Here is an 18,242-nt window from a genome sequence, read left to right as displayed (position 1 = left end):
ATGAGACTCTGTTTTGGGTCTTGCTTTAGCCTAGAGAAGAAATCCACAGTTAGTGTAACAACACAAATCTTGACCCACAGTTAATGTGAACTGAATGTGATGGCTGTGTCTCCTCTAATGGTGAAAAACAGCATTCAACAATACTTTTATAGAATTAGTTATCTAAAGCCCAGGCAGTTGGGAACCAGGTAATACCAGAGTAGTGAAGAGAAAAGAAAAAAGAAAGAAAGAAGAAGTTTTTATTTATTTATTTTTTAAATCTATTGTTCTGTGGTATGGGAAGGAAGAAATAGGAGGGAGGCAAAAGATCCTAATGGTGGTAAGGGTATGTTATATATTTAGAAGATGATAATAAGGAAAACTGAGTATAAATTTGATAGTGAGAAATAGGGATAGGAAAAGATGCTATGACTGATATACACGTTAGAGAAACAGTTAAAGGAAGACAGATGGAAAATGGGAGAGGAAAAAAAGAAAATTTGAGAATGAATAAGACACAGAAAAAAAAGTCAGGCAAAGAGAGATGAATAAAAGTGGGAGGAATATAAAAGGACAAGGGAGAATTCCAATACTCTCCATGAACTACATTGGGAGAAAAAAGGCAAGAGGGAGAGAGGCAAAATACAAACACGCTTATAAAAGAAAAAGGGGTAAAATAATGGAATAAAAGTGTGGGGAAAATATACAGAAGGAGGAAAACAGCAAAGAATGAAAAAATTAAAAACTGTAAAAGTAGGGCTGGAGATTTACCTCAGTGGTTTCGTCTCCTGCTGTGCAAGCGCAAGGACCCAAGATTGATCCCTGGTACTAAACAAACAAACAAACACCTGTAAAAGTAGATAAAATGAAAAAAATGCAATCAAATAAAGAATGACAAAAGAAAGGGTTTTTTTTTCCTTTTGGATGCATGGCTCTCTTTCTCAGCCTAGGGTTAATAAGCAGAGCTGAAGATGGGATGTGTCTCTGTTCACTGAAGACTAAGTTGGCACTCTGCCCCCACAATGATGCTGGGTGTAGAGATCTGCTTACAGTGAGAACATGGAACTAATGTGAGCTTCCAATCCTGGGTAACTCAGGTTGTTCCTGGCCTCTGATGGAAGGAGCTGGGTTTGTGTTCACAAGCCCCTCTGCATCTAAGTGGGATACACACACACACACACACACACACACACACAACCTGCTGTGATTTGTGTTTAGATGTCCCCCAAAGCCTCATGCAATCTTACATGGGGCTTTTTCACAGGTGTCTGAATCTAGAGTGTGTGATTGATTCTTGATACAATGCTAGGTCTGAGGGCACTAGGATTAGAGGTGTGAGTGCTACCCATCCTAAGTAGTCTGAATATGATAAAAGGGGAAGAAAGATCCTATAAAGGTCCCTTGTTGCTTTTGCTGTCTTCTGCTGCCATGAACTAATGCCCCTCTGCCATATGCAACCATGCTTTGGAGGCAGCTGATTATGAACTGAAACTTCTACAACCTTTAAGCTAAATAAATCTTTTCCTCTTTAATTTTAGGTGTCAGGTATTTTGTCTCAGCAATGAGAGAAGTAACTAGAAGACTCTACTTTTACTAGTATAACTACTATGTTTTATTATCTCTAAATCAAAACACATCTATCTCTATGTAACTAAGATAGAAATTTAGTACAAAGAGTAGAGTCATTGCTATGACTACACATAACCATATTGTTCAGGAACATTTGAGTATGGCTTGTGGGAAGAGTTTGGAAAGGTGCAGAGATACAGGCTGAAAAAGTAGAACTGGAATGCCTTAGGCTGTTCTGTATGGAAATTCTGGCCAGAACTCATAAGACCAGAAAGCCTATAAAGACCAGTTTCAGGAGGTTTCTGCTGGAAAGAAGGACTTTCACTGTGGTACTCCAGATGATGTGTGTTATGGCTTGGCAAAAAGTTCATCTGCATTTTGCTCATGTCCAGAGTCTTTGCCTGAGATTGAGTTTAAAGGTGGTGGACTAATTAGTCTCAAAGAAGAAATTTTAAGGCAGTCTAATGTTGATGCTGTGGCATGGCTGCTGTTCAGGGCTTTTAGCCAGATCTATGTTGAGTGTCAAGAGCAAAGAGCCCAGCAGAATGATTTAAAATATTCTGAATACCTGATGCTCTCGGAGCCAGAGGACAAGTCAGCTAGACTGATTGGTGGTTTACAAATGGAGTTTCCACTTGTGTGGGCCAAAACTAACCCCCCTGGGTTAGCAAGCCATCAAGTTTCTATAGTAGTCAGTCTGAAGTCCAATGCCCAGCTTGTTTCTGTCTGACAGTATTCCATAATGAGAGAGACAAAAGAAAAGATTCAGATGCACATCAATCAACTCCTAGATGCTGGAATCCTAAAGCTGTGCCAGTCACCATGGAACACCCCGCTCCTGCCTGTCCGAAAGCCCGGTACTTCCGACTACAGGCTTGTCCAAGACCTCCAAGAGGTAAACAAAAGAACTGAGACCATACACCCCACTGTGCCCAATCCCTACACCCTGCTGAGCCTCCTGCCCCACAAAGACAAGTCTACACTGTGCTGGACCTCAAAGATGCCTTCTTCAGTCTGCTGCTGGCCGAGGTGAGTCAGCCCCTTTTTGCTTTCAAATGGGTGGACCCTGAAGGAGGGTACTCGGGACAACTGACCTGGACAAGGCTTCTGCAAGGGTTCAAAAATGCTCCCACCCTGTTTGATGAGGCTCTAAATAGGGACCTGGCTCCATTCAGAGCATCTCATCCTGAGGTGGCCCTTCTCCAGTATGTAGATGACCTCCTAGTAGCAGCTGACAATCAGGACACCTGTGTGGCAGCTACTAAAGATTTGTTGAAACTGTTACAGGAACTGGGATATCAAGTGTCAGCCAAAAAGGCCCAGATTTGTGCCTCCTGGGTCACCTATCTTGGGTACAAAATTAATGGGGGCACTCGACAATTGTCCCAGATATGGAAACAAGCTATATTACAGATCCCAATACCCACCACAAAAAGACAGGTGCATGAGTTCCTGGGAACTGCTGGCTACTGCTGACCCTGGATTACAGGATTTGCGGAGATCACAAAGCCCTTATATGCAGCCACAGCCAGAGGCAACACACCCTTAGTATGAACAGAGACCGAACAGAGGGCATTTGAGACCTTAAAACAAGCCCTTGTTCAGGCACCAGCTTTGGCCCTCCCAGACACCAGAAATCCTTTCCAATTGTTCATGGCTGAGAAAGAAGGAGTGGCAAAAGGGGTCCTTACTCAAACTTTAGGACCCTGGAAAAGGCCCATGGCTTATTTGTCCAAAAGACTTGATCCTGTGGCTGCTGGCTGGCCACCCTGTCTCAGAGCCATTGCGGCAACAGCCCTCCTCATAAAGGAGGCAGATAAATTAGGCTTGGGTCAGGAGCTCACAATCAGCACACCACATGCAGTCTCCTCCATGCTATGAGGAAGCTCCGAGCATTGGATATCAAACACTAGGCTGACTCAATATCAAGTGCTCCTGATTGACCAGCCCCAGATCAAGTTCACAGAAGCCACTACTCTAAACCCCACGACCCTGCTGCTGGCTTAGACCTGACGACTCTGCTACATGACTGCCAGGAGACCCTCCAGGACATAACTGCATCCAGGCCTGATTTGCAGGATGTGCCCCTGGAGGACCCTGAGGAGACATTCTTCATGGACAGAAGCAGCTTTGTAGAGCAGGAAGTCAGGTATGCAGGGGTTGGTGGTGATAGATGGCCAGGGAGTAACAAAATGGACCACTGCCCTAGGCCATGGAACTTTAGCCCAATGAGCAGAATTGATAACCCTCACTAAAGCCTTTAACCTGGGTGAGAGAAAGGTTATTAATATCTATATGAACAGTCAATATGCCTTTGCAACTGTACATGTTCATGGAGCGATATATAAACAAATGGGGCCTGCTTACATCAGGAGGAAAAGACATCAAAAATAAACATGAGATCCTAGCTTTACTAGAAGCCATATGGAAGCCTAAATCAGTGGCTATAATGCACTGCAAGAGACATCAAAGGCCCAACACACTGGAGGCCATAGGAAATCAAAAGGCTGATCTAGCTGCTAAACTGGCTGCCAGAAAACCAGTGGGGACAGCCCCCACCCTGCTCCTTAAAGGTTTTTCTGAGCTGCTGATTAAGCCACATTACTCGTCAGAAGAAGAGGAACAAAATGCCCGGGTGGGAGCTATAAAAGGTAAAAATGGATGGTGGAGTCATCTTGATGGCCAAGTCTGCTTGCCTCAGGCTCTGGGCAGACAGCTAATTCAACAAATACATCAGTTTACTCACCTAGGAGAAAAGAAACTCAGACAATTGATAAGTTCCAGGTTCTTAACACCTAAGCTGGCTGCCATGGTCCAGGATGTTTGTGCTCAGTGGGAGACATGCACCCAGGTAAATGCCAAGACAACACCTGGAGGCAAGGGAACCCAACGCTGAGGTGAGCATCCTGGGGAAATTTGGGAATTGGATTTTACTAAAGTCAAGCCCAGCCACGGATATAGGTACCTGTTGGTTTGGGTAGATACTTACTCTGGATGGGTAAAACCTTCCCTACTAAAGGAGAGACAGCTACAATAGTCAGTAAAAAGTTGTTACAGCAGCTCATCCCCCGATTTGTCCTCCCCCATACTCTGGGGTCCAACAATGTCCCAGCCTTCATGGCTAAGTTATCTCAATTGGTGGCCAAAGCCCTTAACATTGATTGGAAACTTCATTGTGCCTATCGGCCACAAAGTTCAGGGCAAGTGGAAAGGACGAATCAAACCTTAAAAAAAACATTAACTAAGTTTGTTTTAGAAACTGGAAGAAGCTGGCCAGACCTCCTCCTGCTGGCCCTCTTGTGGGCTAGGTACACTCCTTATATAAAAAAGTTAACTCCTTATCAAATCATGTTCGGGAGACCACCTCCCTTACTGCCCAGGGTAAATTTGGAAAATGTATCAGAATGAGAGAATCATACTTTGTTAAATTCTTTAAAAGCCCTCCAGGTAATCCAACAGGAGCTGCGGAATCGAGTTCAGGAGGCCAGGCCAGCCCCTCAACCTGATGTCACCCGCCATAAATTTCAGCCTGGAGATCTGGTGCTGGTAAAGAGACATTCATCTAAGGCCCTGGAGCCACATTGGGAGGGGCCTTTCCAGGTGATTTTGACAATGCCATCTGCCATAAAGGTCTCAGGAAAAACACCATGAATACATCACTGCCACATAAAAGCAGCTCCTGAGGACACCCCGGAGGACAAATGGAGGGTCATCAGTCAACCAGGCAATAAAAAGTTAAGACTGGGACGGGTTGAAAATACATCCCCTTCTTGTTAATATTTTCTGGAACATTGGCAATATTACCCCAAAAACAATTGGACCATACTGGTAATGTTTGGATTCAGCTGGCACAGTCACTTAATTTGTCTGAGTTCTCTTTAAATGTAGATATAAATTTAGATTATGTATTAGGGAGTTGTCTCATCCCAGTGTACACTCCCTTGAGTCTGATACAACCTTATACTCTGTTTAAAGACATCCCAGGAAAAAATCTAACATATAAAGATAGTTACAATTGGGGGACCCCCTCTTATTCTAAACCAAAAAATGCTATTAATTTATATACACCTCAGATGATCATGTTAAACAATACACAATGTGCTATATATAAAAATTGTACTACAAAATGTCTAAGATTAAAAAGGTTAGAAAAAATGACCTGTTATGAGGAACAAAAAATCATATACAGTTATGGTCACGTGTCTTTACCATCAGGACAGTTTTATACATGTGAAGGAGTAATGTTTAATTATATCCCTGCCTACTTGTCTGAGACTTGATGCTTCCTAGTCACTTGGCCATAATATTGTGAGATTGAACTGATTTGATAGTGTCCAAAAGAATTAAATGTTGGTCACCCTATACTGCACCAGGATGTGATGATGATGTAGGTCTCTTGATAGATGCTCAAGTGATACCTATGATAATATCTGTTCTTGCTCAGCCCACTATAGGAATTCATGCAGAAAAGGTGGTACGAAAATTGGCATGCAAGGTGGCCAAAGTCTAAACACTACCTCTTCTGTCTTGGCATTAATTAATCAGGAGTTACAAGAACACCGATGGGCTATACTAGACAATAGGGCAGCAATAGATTACTTGCTCTTGTTCCATCATCAAGGATGTGAAAAAATAAAAAATATGTGTTGTTTTAATCTGACTGACAATAGCCCAGGGATTCAGGAAAAAATAAAACAATTTAAAAAATTGGCAGAGAAAATACATAATAAAAAATTATGATGGGATCTCTTTCAATGGTTAACTCAATGGTTGCCTAATATGCAATGGTTAAAACAGCTTTTTCTTGTAGTCTTAATTGTAATCACATGTTTGTTGTTATTGTGTTGCTGCATACAATGCCTACCTTACTGTATGGAATGCTCTCAGCAGTTCACAGATTATTAAATTTGACTATTATGTTGCTGAATCAAATGTACAAACCCTCGCCTGAGAAAAAATGACAGAGATAAATCAAAGGTTTGATTCTGTATGAAAACCAGTGGGGAATGTGAGACCAAAGTGTACCTAAGAAATGCCATCTTGGCCTGTGAATGAACTCCCCTCATACCCTTCCCCTTATAGAGTGCTGGAATTCCCCACAAGATAGCCACTTTCTTTGCTTCTGTAAACATGCTTTATCACTCCCCAGGAACAGATGGTGCCTGGTGCCTCCCTGTAACCATCGAACCCTGTAGCCACAGAATGCCCTATCCTGACAAGATAGGTGGGATGAAAAAGAACTGGGTTGTGAAAGATATTTCGCAGCTGGCTGAAGGACATATTGGCCTCTCCATGAACTTCTTTGTTTGAGTTACCTATAAACCTGTACTGTCCCCTGCCTCGGAGCTTCACTTCTCCTAGAGAGTGGAGTCCAAGCATCTGAATAAACTCCTTTCAGTTTTAAATCTGTCTTTGTCCCGGTGTTTGGTGTTTGGTGATTTCCTGGCTCCTTTGGCATAACAGTCTTACATGGAGCTTTTTCAGAGCTGGCTGAATCTAGAGTATGTGATTGATTTCACAGTGGAATGATAGGCTCAAGGGCACTAGGAGTAATGGTGTGAGTGCTTCCCACCCTAAGTAGCCTGAACAAGATAAAAGAGGCACAAGGATGCTGTTAAGATCCCTTGTTGCTTTCGCTGTCCTCTGCTGCCATGAAATTTTGCCCCTCTGCCATGCACAACCCTTGCATGGAGCCAGCTGGTTATGGACTCAAACCTCTTCAAACAGTGAGCTAAATTAACCTTTCCCCCTTTAACTTTGGGTGTTGTGTATATTGTCTCAATGACTAGAGAAAAGTAACACAGCATATCTAACCTCCAACTGATGGCAGTATCCTGGGACCATCTTTCCCTCACACCCTGGAAACTTGGCAGTGGGAAGCAGCCAAGGAGCTGCTCTGAGACCCAAGTCTAAACGCTCAGCCCATCCCAACAATCCCATCCCTGTGAGCTCTTGCTCCACAATTGTGGCTGTGGGCGCTTGTACTGAGAGGTTCCTCACCAACTATTTACTGTGTAAGGCTGCTCTGGAGCCATTATGTTTTCCTTGCTGGTTCCAACTGCTCATGAATCTTTCAACACCAATGCAATTCTTATTCTCTGTGACCAAAATATTGCTAGTTTCACTTTGCCTCCCAGCTAGAGGCTAGCCGATCACTGTCAGTGCCACTGCACGGTCTCTCCTCAGCAGTGTCATCTGTTTCCTCTGTATCAATCCTATTTATTCTCCCCTGCCAGTTCTTCTGTAGTTCCCTGTTAACATCCATTCAGTTCAATTCCTGTCTGAGCTATTGTTTTCCAGACCTGGACACTTCGTCCTGGAGAAGCTGAGTTCCTGGCACTCACTGCTCTGCCATTTTGGAAGCAAGAAAATATTCTGAAAACAAAAAAGTTTCCACGTTTGCTCTCTAAACCTAGTTCCCAGGCTTGGTCAGCAGCACCCACACTCTATGAGGACCACGGTCCCAGGACAAGGTGGTGTTTCCTTATATACAACATAGAAAGTGTGTCTACACCAGGTGCTTTCAAAGCTTGTAAAAACAAATGTATACCTTCCCTGATGACCTCCCAGAAGTTCATTGTGAGGTAGAAACAACATCAAGCACTGGGCAACATTCCCAAAGGGGAGAGCATTTTTGCCATGCTCTGTGGCTATATCCTAGGTTCCACTTCTAACTCTTGTTGGTTATTTTGTAACATTTGCACCTGAGAAATTGCCACAGCTCATATGCAAGTACATGTTTGCAAACGGAAGGCAAGTAGGAGGAACAGTGTGACTATAATGTTCTCATGTGCTTTATTGCTTACAAATCACTTAAATTCCATGATTCCATTATTTGCTTTGATTCTTACAAAGAACTAATTTAGAGAAGGAGTCTCCCTTCACCTCTCATCTCCAGGATAAAAAGGTAAATCATTTAGGTCATAAATGATTTACTCGGGATCAATTTTGAGGGAAATAGGAGAGATGATCGGGATCAAATTTCCTCTCAGCTCAATTCTTCCCATCTTTCCTCCCCCACCTCCATTCTGTCCCCTCCATCTGTATGGGCACCAGAGGCTTCAGAGACATGCCATTTCTTCTTTCTTTGCTTTCACTTTCCTTCTTCACGATCATGTCCTGGAGATAGCACAGATGCTGTAGCTCTCTGGGGAAGATGTACTACCCATCCTAAGCTTCAGGCTCAGCTTTTTGTTCTTTGGGGGCTTGAAGGTAAATTTTTGCAGAAGGGAAGTGAAGAAAAGAAACAGCTCAGCCCTAGCCAGCTGTTCTCCAAGGCATCCACGTTTTCCTGTGGAACAAAAACAAATAATGTATCTTTTCAGGTGGCATTTTTTGCCTCTAGAAACTGGTATTCTCAACACCTTCCAGCAAAACCAGACCTTGTGCTTTGTATCCAGCCTCTTATTTTTGTCTGACTTGAATTCACCAAAGGACAGAAACTGGAAATCCAGGACCACAAGGTCAAATGCATTTAGAAGTTAGCTGTGGGGTGAAGAAACAGAGTATAGAATAATGAAAGTGGGAGGCCTGGGCTGACTCAGAGAGTGGGTATCTAATCTAAAACCTTTCAAAACTCATTTAATAAAAAGCCACAGGAGCAGTCAATGAAACAACAACAATATTATGTAAGCTGTCTCAATCCTTCAAAGAAGATAGCAAAGTATAAAAGAGTAAATGACAGAGCAGGGCTCCTAACATCTAAGTCACTTCCCTATGCCCATTACCCTCCTCCATCGTGGGAACCCCGACATGCATGGCCATCCAGATGGAACTGCCTGTTCCTTCCTCTTTGAGTTGTGTGTCTTCACCAGGGCCTTTGCTTCCAATGTGAAGGCTGAGCAGGGTCCTCTCCTCCATAGCTCACACTGGACACCACCCTGGCCACATCCCAATTAATACCTGGCACTTGGAGAACTGAAGGCAAAGGGATAGAAACTCAGTGCTGAGGGTATTAGAGGTCACCGTGTGAGGCAGTGATGGAAAGAAAGCTGGAATGACAAATAAAGCTTGAGTACAGCGTAACTAAATTTGTAACATCATAGGTCTCAAAATACTTGTCATGAGACTCTGAAAAACCACAGAAGCAATATGTGCACCCATGTTTATAGCAGCACACTTTGTAATAACTAAATCTTGGAAACAGCCCAAAAGCCCATCAACTGGTGAGTGAATAAAGATGATGTGGTTTTTCTATAAAATGGAGTACTACTCAGCCATAAAGATACATTTGAGACATTTATAGCTAAATGGGTGCAAATTGAGGGCATACTCATAAGTGAAATAAATAGGACACACACGTGTAAATACTGAATCATTTCCTTGGTTTGAGAAACTGAAGGTGGAGCTGAGGACCAAAATGAATAACAGACATTGTGAAATAGGAAAAAATGTTTAAAGAGGGGAACTTGGGAGGATGGTCAGGGGAAAGGAAAGAAATGAAAGAAGATTTGAAAGTAGGAAGAAAATGATGGTAACAAAGTTTATGTACATAGGCCATGGAGGGGTGGAAGGGAGGGCAGGAGAATGGGAAAAAGAAGAATCAAGATATATCACATCCAGGCACAAATTCTCAGTGATGAATGTGATCGTAATGTAGGGATAGAGACAGGCAGAGAGAGAAGAGGGACACCCCTCCTCCCTGCTGAAGGAGTTCAGATAGCTGGCAGAACAGGCCTGACCACCCCTGAAAAGAGGACAGTGTGAGGTTGCACCTCCTCTTCATGCTGTACCCTGCAAAGCTTGGTTTGCTAAGATCAAAAGGAAAAACGCTTGGCCCTTCAAAGCCCCCAAATGACCCTTCCCTGTTGTCCCTAATAGTAAGCTAAGTTAATCATTAACCAATCAAGTAGGGGTGCCCTCAGCACAGAGGCAAAACAGGCCCCAACTACTATAAAACCAGCATCTTGAGCCCCCCTTCAATGGTGGCTCCGTTTCAGGCACCACTGCCTGTCTCTCTGAGAGAAGCCAGCTGTACTCTTGCATGCTTCTTGAATAGAAGTACAACTTTGTTTCTACATTTTTGATCTCTGATTCTTCCACAACCTTCTGCATTGTCAGAGAGTCAGGCCTGGGACTTCGGGGACTCTCCACCTGTCTCCCCCTGCGAAAATAAGGTATACCTAAATGTACCAATAAACTCAATAAATATTTTTTAAAGCCACAGAAGCAGAGTAACTTGCATGATATGAGATATTGTAACCAAGAATAAACCTAAATAACCCTTCTAACCTCATTCATTCTTAGTCAACTCACAGATCATTGACTTAGGAGGTCACACAGATGTACAATACATTAGTAGGTTCTCACTAGCTTTGCTGGAGAGGATACTTCTGCTGTGTGGGTTGGAAAAGTGGCCTAGGTTACTTCCCAGGAGCCTGAAGGTCACTCTTCCTGAGGGCAATTACCCTTCACTTTGCTCACAGATGTCTGATGGGGGACAAAAATGGGATAAAAGGATCTTGTGTTCATATTGCATCTGTCCCCTTTGCCGTCTTAACCCTTGTATCAAATGCTACTCACCTCTGCACATAGACATGTTGATTATTTAAGTGCTTAGTTCAAGGGAGGAGTGTTGAGAATGGGGGCAATTAAAGTATATTATGTACATGTACAAATGCTACAATGAAACACATTTATCTGTATAACCAATACATGCTAATAAAATATAGGAAACTGTTTAGTCCAAGGTTTTCATAGAGTGTTTACTTGGCCTACTGCATGTGAGAGCTGGTATGTATTTTCCTTTTCTTTGTACTTTTCATCTTAACTGCTACTACCTTGGGCTTCTTCAGCAACATGAACAGCTCAAGGGGCTAATGTTCTTCAGCCCCATCCTAGGGATGTTTGGTGTGGATGATAGTGTCAAAAAAATTCCACAGCCCCTGGGATGAGCTGACTGTGACCATCTGGTGGTCTAAGTCCATCACAAGAAGAAACACCATTGAAACTGTGCCCCAGCCAAGGGAAGTTCGGAACTTTAGTCCACCTGAGAACATGAATATAAACCTGCTGTTCTCTGTTCTGTGAGAGTTGGTCACTCTGTTGACCAACTGATGATTCTCCTCAGCCAAAGCCCCATGTCAGCTGATGCCCCAAACTGCCTCCAATAAAGAAATGTCCGTGCAGGAGTGTGTGCGCTTGCAGTGTTTGGCCCAGCCTCTTTCACCATGTCTGGTTCAAAAGCTCGCATCATCTAGCACCATCTCTGGTGACTCTGTCAGGATGATGTGTGAACACTGGATAGGACCTACTGCACCTGGACTTGCAGACACTGCCCCAGTGTGAACAACTGTGTGGCTGCCAGGATTCTCCTTTTCACAGAGTGGCTTCAGAGGGTTAGCATAACATAAAGGTTTTCTCCATCAATATTTTCTCTCTCTCTTCTGCTTCTTCTTGTATTAAACTAATTTTGCTATTCAAGGTTACATGGAAACCTGGTATCCAGCCAACTGTAGTTACAACGTAAACATCTGTGAATTAATTCATAGACCAAAGAAAAAAATGTACAAGAAGCAAATTAAAATCCAAATGGCCACAAATCTTATAACAGACAGGAAACTTAGCCTTAGACTATATGGATAAGTCTCAATTTGTTTTATTTTGTCATAAATATAATTTGGAATTAATTCTTTTTTTAAAAATTGGTAAATAAACTTTGCTGTGTTATCTGCCTCATAGTTGGAATTTTAATATGAAACTACATAAAATTGGTTTGTGTCTCTATGGCAAGTAGCATAATATGACTTTTCAGATTTTTCTTTGATAAGGCAACACCTTGAAATGATCACTCTGCCTGTCTGATCTTGGTTTTCACAGTAATCCAGAAATAACTATTAAAGTGAATACATAAGATAAACATAAATTGACAAATGTTTATAAGCAGACTCTTCATTTAAAGGTTTATATGGAAAAGCTCATCATTAAGTAAATTAGATTCTAAAACATCATTTGTTAAATATAAATTCAGGTAGTATTGACATGTAAAAATTCTATAGAAATGATAATGTATTTGGCTATATGAAATGTATTTTCATAAATTATTGATATAATTAAAAAGGGCAATTCAAGATTAGTTTCTTCTGACTTTAGTAATAAGTAAAGCCAATGTAGTTAAAATTCTGATTAATATGTATAACTCTATATACAAAATAATACAATGACATTAGGCTGTGTTTTGATAAAACCACAAAAAATATATAGTATTCACTGTATTTGATTTCTCTAAGTTTGGAAATGATGGTTTCTTAAAATATTGATCTGATTTTAGCAAAGCTTGCAAGAACTGACTCAGCAAAGATATATATTTTATCAGCATAATTCTTATGATGACAACTACCTTCATAACCTAAGAAAACAGAGCCTTAGATATTGAGTTTGCTTAAATATCTATTTTTTTAGTCTTCTAAATGATGATCACTTTATAATTCTGGTTAAATCCAGTTTCTATTATTTAACAATGACACTGATATACAGTATTAGTATTAATATTAATATTGTAAAGATCTTATAAAATTTATAAAACTACCTGTCATAGTACAAAGTTATCAATCACGATTGTTATCTTCAAATGCCATTCAGTGACAGTGAACATTTTAGAGATGAGTGCCCAAAGTGCAACCTAAAACCCACTTATTTATTGAAAAGTGCCAACAGGGAAATTAACCTTGAATATTGAGGTTTTAGTTTACAAAAACAACTCATACATTAATACCTTTTGTCTTAAAAGAAAAACAAACAACATGCATGCTACCATTTTGCCACCACCCCCATAGAACATGAAAATAATTTAGCTGCCCTGTCAATTGCTAAACTCCACTCATTAACTTAAGCATGACTATTCTTTTTTTAGCTATACATTTAATTTTTCTCTAAAGCATTTGCAATCAGATTCAAGGAAAAGATTCTAACGAGTACTACAGACAAATTGTTTTTCCTTTAATTACTACATAAATTTATCTTATTCTTCTTGATTTTGTAGGGTGTTTTTATTTTAAAAACTGTAACTGTTATCTCTCAAATTTCTTCACAAATATCATTCATAGCAAAATGATCTTATCCATTGTTATAAAATCCATTGTTATAGCCACTACCTATACAACAGATAAGATTAAATTTAACAATGGACTCCAGGTAAACTTGACCTAACTGCTGCTCCTTCCTTTTTATTGGTCCCATGTGGCTAAAAGGTTATGACCCTGACTCACAACTGTGAATCACTTCCACTCCAAGGAGGGACCACATCTCATCAATGATTGGAAGATCTATCCTCAATATGAGGGACATTAAAATAACTACAGGATGGTGGATGAATGACTTCTGTGGTGAGATTCTCACAAGGATGGTGGGAATAGCAGGAAAGGATAGAAGTTGTCAGAATCAAGATAGAATCACTTTTGTTGGCCCTAATGAAATGTAAATAGAGCTAAGAAGTTATAAAGAAAGGGTTCTTATGCACAATTGCCTATAGAGAACTATTAGAATAGGCTCTAAAAAATCATAGGTTTTTGTTGAATCAATGTGTCTTATCTAACAGACTTGTTATTAAAAAATCTAGATTATCATCATAAAATATTAACATATAAAAGCAATTTTATGAGCAGAGATAACAAAAGACAATTATTGGTACACAATTGTTAGTACTGAAAAAATAATCAAGGCTGGGACTTTTACTAACTCCTTTACCCTCAGTGGCACTTTCAATGGCACTTCTCATGTTGCTGCTTCTAATCTTTGGCCAATGCTTGTTTAATCTCCTTGCTAAATTTGTGTCTTTGAGGTGTCAATGACTTCAATCTGATGGTCACCCAGGGAATTGAAGCCCTGTCACACCAAGAGCCAATGCCACTACCAATGTCCTCTTTAGATCGGACAGGAAGAGTCCTTCCTAACCTTCAAGAACATAGAGACAGTGTCCCTATGTGTTCTCACAGCAGTTATAGGAGAAGAGGCATTTGGCCTTGAGTGTTTAAGAATAAGGAGCATAAAGCTCTCAGGCAAGAGTGAGACAGGGACAACCTTGCTGAGACTGGTTGAACAGAAGGCTGGGATGACAAAGTAAACCCTAAGTGCTGTAAGAATAAGACATTGGAGCATGGCATATTTGTTTCAATAGACCTGTCATAAGCCTGAGAAAATCACAGAAACAGTGTTTCCATGAAATGAGAAATGGTTACCAAAAAAAAAAAAAGAGAAAAAAAAGAAGACCCAAATAAACATTCAACCTCAGTCTTAGAGAACACAAATATCGCTAATTTTGTAGGTTGCACAGCCGAACAATACACGATTAGCTTCCACCAATTTTGCCTCAGAGCATCTCTAATGTGTGGGTTGTGGTAACCGCTGCCTGATTTCCTTCCTCAGAACTGTCAGCTGCTTTAGGTGAGCCCAGTGACCCTGCATTGAACCTACAGACATCTGATGGGAGACTGAAATGGTATAAGAAGTTTGTCATCTCTGTATTCATACTGTGTCTAACACTGGGCAGGTTCTACTTAGACGTGCACATAGACATGTTTGTTACTTAAAAATACTTAGTCCAGACTGAATACAGGGTTGACTGGGCTACTGCCCATGGGAACAGGTATCTGCTTTCTTTTCTTTCTCTCTCCCCTCTTTGCTATGCCTGCTTTTGTGCTTTTTCAGCAGGCACAGGAGCCCAACATTTGAAGCACTTTATGCTTGGGACCAGACTCACAAGGCCTGGATGCTTTGCATAGGAGGATAACAGATAAACAAAAATTCCACAGCTGCTAGGGGAAGCTGACTGCAACCATCTCGTGGTCCATAACTGTTAAAATGAATGAATGAATGAATAAATGAATAAATAAATAAAATCTTTTGAAAACATTCCCCTAACCAGTGTTAATTTGTAAATTTTAACTTACCCTAGAAAATTAATAAAAAAGGGCCACTTTCTTTGTTCCACAACTGTTAATTTATTTCTGCCAGTTCAGCTAAGGCGACTCCCCTCTGTCCCCATGAAGCTTTTCCTGTGCAGGTGGGTATCTGTTTGCAATATGTGGTCCAGTCTCATTTCTACAGCCCCTTTGGTCAAAAGCTCCTGTGGTCCAGTGCCCCCCTTCTAGCCCTGTGACTGAGGCCAGCAACACAATCTTTAGCCTTTGTGAAAATGTGTAATGTGTTTGTGTTTATGATAAAAACCACAGTACATAATTTGGAGGATGGAGGCGCAATTCACATAAGCCCGTGATTTAACAATTTGTACAGCAAATGAAGTCTTTCAAAGTGTCACTCAGACAGAGCCAGGTGTGGTGTGGTGCTGCATCCCTGTAATCCCAGCTCTCTGGGATGCTGAGGCTGAAGATTGCAAATTCAAGCCCAACCTTGGCAGCTCACTTAGTCAGACCTTGTCTCAAAAATAGATAAATATCAAAGGGCTGAAGATGTAGCTCAGTGCAACAGCCTTGGGTTCAATCCTTTGTGCTGCTTCCTCCCAAAAGTGACCCTTGGACAGTAATAAACATTCTAGGAATTTGGTAGTTCACATTAAGTTGATGATATTCATTCTCCAAAACAGAAGTATGTGATTTAAAACATGACCTTGAATTAAACGTTCTGAATGGCAGCCTAACTACAACAATTTTGTACACATTTTAATTCTTTACTGTGATAGCTTCCATAATATGCCATTTATTTTGACTTCAGGAGTGGAGAAAACTTGGAAAAATCATAGAAAGAATTGGATTTTCCTGAGTTATTTGAAAATAAATTACCTTTAGTACCCACAAAAAATTTAGAATGTATTTCCTACAAGGAAGGACGTTCTGTAACATTGCCACCAAAGTCAGTGAGAGTGTTGGTGTGTGACCACCACAGTAGCCTGAGATCCCATTCAGGTCTTGCCAGGTGCTCCTCTAACGCCCTTAGTATAAAGCGTCCAGGGCAATACCATGCACTGCCTTCATTGTCATGTCCCTTTAGTCTCCTAAACCTGGAAAAATCCCTTATTCTTTATGCAGATTTCTTGGCTTTGGAATTTTTAAGCATTATAGGGCAGTTATTTTGTAAATGTCTCTCATATTTCCTCATGAATCGAGTAAGCTGTGAGGGTCTGTAATTTTTGGTACAAATATGCTGGATTCTTCTCATTTCTTCTTACCAGACAGGAATTTGGAGTAGTCTTATTACTGGTGATCAATTGATTAAGGTGGTATCTACCAAGGTCTCCCTGTAAAATTCATTCTTTTCTTTTGGAAAGAACATATTTTGAAGATATATGAATAAATTAATCCTCATTACACTTTCATTCACTAGTTTCTATTGCTATTTTTTTGGCCAAATTAATTGTTAATGATTGCTACCAAATCATGATTTTAAAAAAGTCTATTACCCTTTCCATATTTACTGCATTCTAATGCTTGTACCTTTCCACATTTCTTTAGTCATTCATGTATTGATATCTGTAGAGATTTACGGATCCCTATCACTGTCCAAAATGTTGTAATCTCTTACTAATTATTGGACTTTTTTTTGTTTTTTGGTGCAGGGGATCAAAATCAGGTCCTTGTGCTTGGGAAGCAGGCGGCAAAACCACTGAGCTAAATCCCTGGCCCCGCTTGCTTACTTATTATTATTTGTTCATGCACAAAATAGTCCAGATTTCATCATTACATGCTCATTCCAGCTGGCCTTTCCTGACTTTTGGCACAGCAATACTTTCCAGACATATCTTAGTTTCCCTTCCCTAGTCATGAAGTACACCATTATTTTTAAAATCCTCATTTCTTTTATTGGAAAATGATACATAGAAATACAGATCTGGGTAAGCATGCTCATTCCTCTCAGGATGTTGCTGCCTATGTCATCTCAGTAGATAAACCTGAGATAGACCTGTATCGCTAATGTGAGCATTTGGTCATATGTGTATGTTTATCCCACATTTATGTCTATATTCATTTCTGTATCTTTCTATCAAGCTATCCAAAAGCTCATATAGATGACCTCTGCTTCACATCCCAAACCTGATCTGGGCTTCTGCTGCCACCTTCCCTGAGTAAGTGGCCTCTTTCTCCACTGGGCTATGATGGTCCACACCAATAACAGTCACCAAATTCATATGTGCTGTTTAATAGCCTTCATTCATGCTAAGTAATACATATTCACTGAACATGAAGGAAATGAGAAAAAAGAAATACACAAAGGAGATAATGAAAGATCTTTTTAATCCTAAAATGCTAGTCAAACTATACTTAACAGTTTGACATATTTCCTCACTATCCTAGCGGTGATTTTCCTGTAGATTATAACAGGCAATATTTTCTGCAGCTAATCCTATATGATGTTATTGTTACTTTGACTTTATCTGTGTCAATAAATATTTTTGGGGATTTGTTAATGTATGCATGCTTCCAGTTTGTTCTCTCTGTTGCAGTTTGCTGAGGGAATAAAATTAGATTGTGTATGCAAAAGTGCTCAGTAAATCTGAATATAGCTGGTAACCATTGTTTTATTACTTTGTGCCTGTTGTTTTCCATTGCCATGTGCCTAACTCATGAATGTTCTGATCTTTATCTTGTACCCATCACATATAGTAGGATTAGCAACTTGTTAAAATGATACCAAATCAGTTGTCCCAAGATTCTGTTAGAGCAATCCATATATTATGTCAAAAGTAGGCTTGCAGAGTCAAGAACCAGGTTTAAAAAACTAGCTACATCTGTGACCACTTTGTG

At 40.6% G+C, this 18,242-nt stretch overlaps 1 protein-coding gene across 1 annotated transcript in view; it reads right to left on the bottom strand.

Annotated features, from left to right (window-relative positions):
- Positions 1-8,320: 8,320 nt before the first annotated feature.
- Positions 8,321-18,242, bottom strand: part of LOC101719725 (cytochrome P450 2J2-like) — a 62,695-nt gene continuing 52,773 nt past the window's right edge. Inside the window, exon 8 of the mRNA XM_021248202.2 lies at positions 8,321-8,839. Coding sequence (XP_021103861.2) covers positions 8,732-8,839 — 108 coding nt within the window. The 3' untranslated portion in view covers positions 8,321-8,731. The remainder of the gene's footprint in view (positions 8,840-18,242) is intronic.

This window comes from Heterocephalus glaber, unplaced genomic scaffold (genome assembly GCF_053883595.1).
Source record: "Heterocephalus glaber isolate CG9 unplaced genomic scaffold, H.glaber_assembly_v1.0 deba00001447, whole genome shotgun sequence".
NCBI lineage: Eukaryota > Metazoa > Chordata > Mammalia > Rodentia > Bathyergidae > Heterocephalus > Heterocephalus glaber.
Note: the sequence above shows the minus strand (reverse complement) of the source record. Positions and strands in the feature narration are given on the sequence as shown.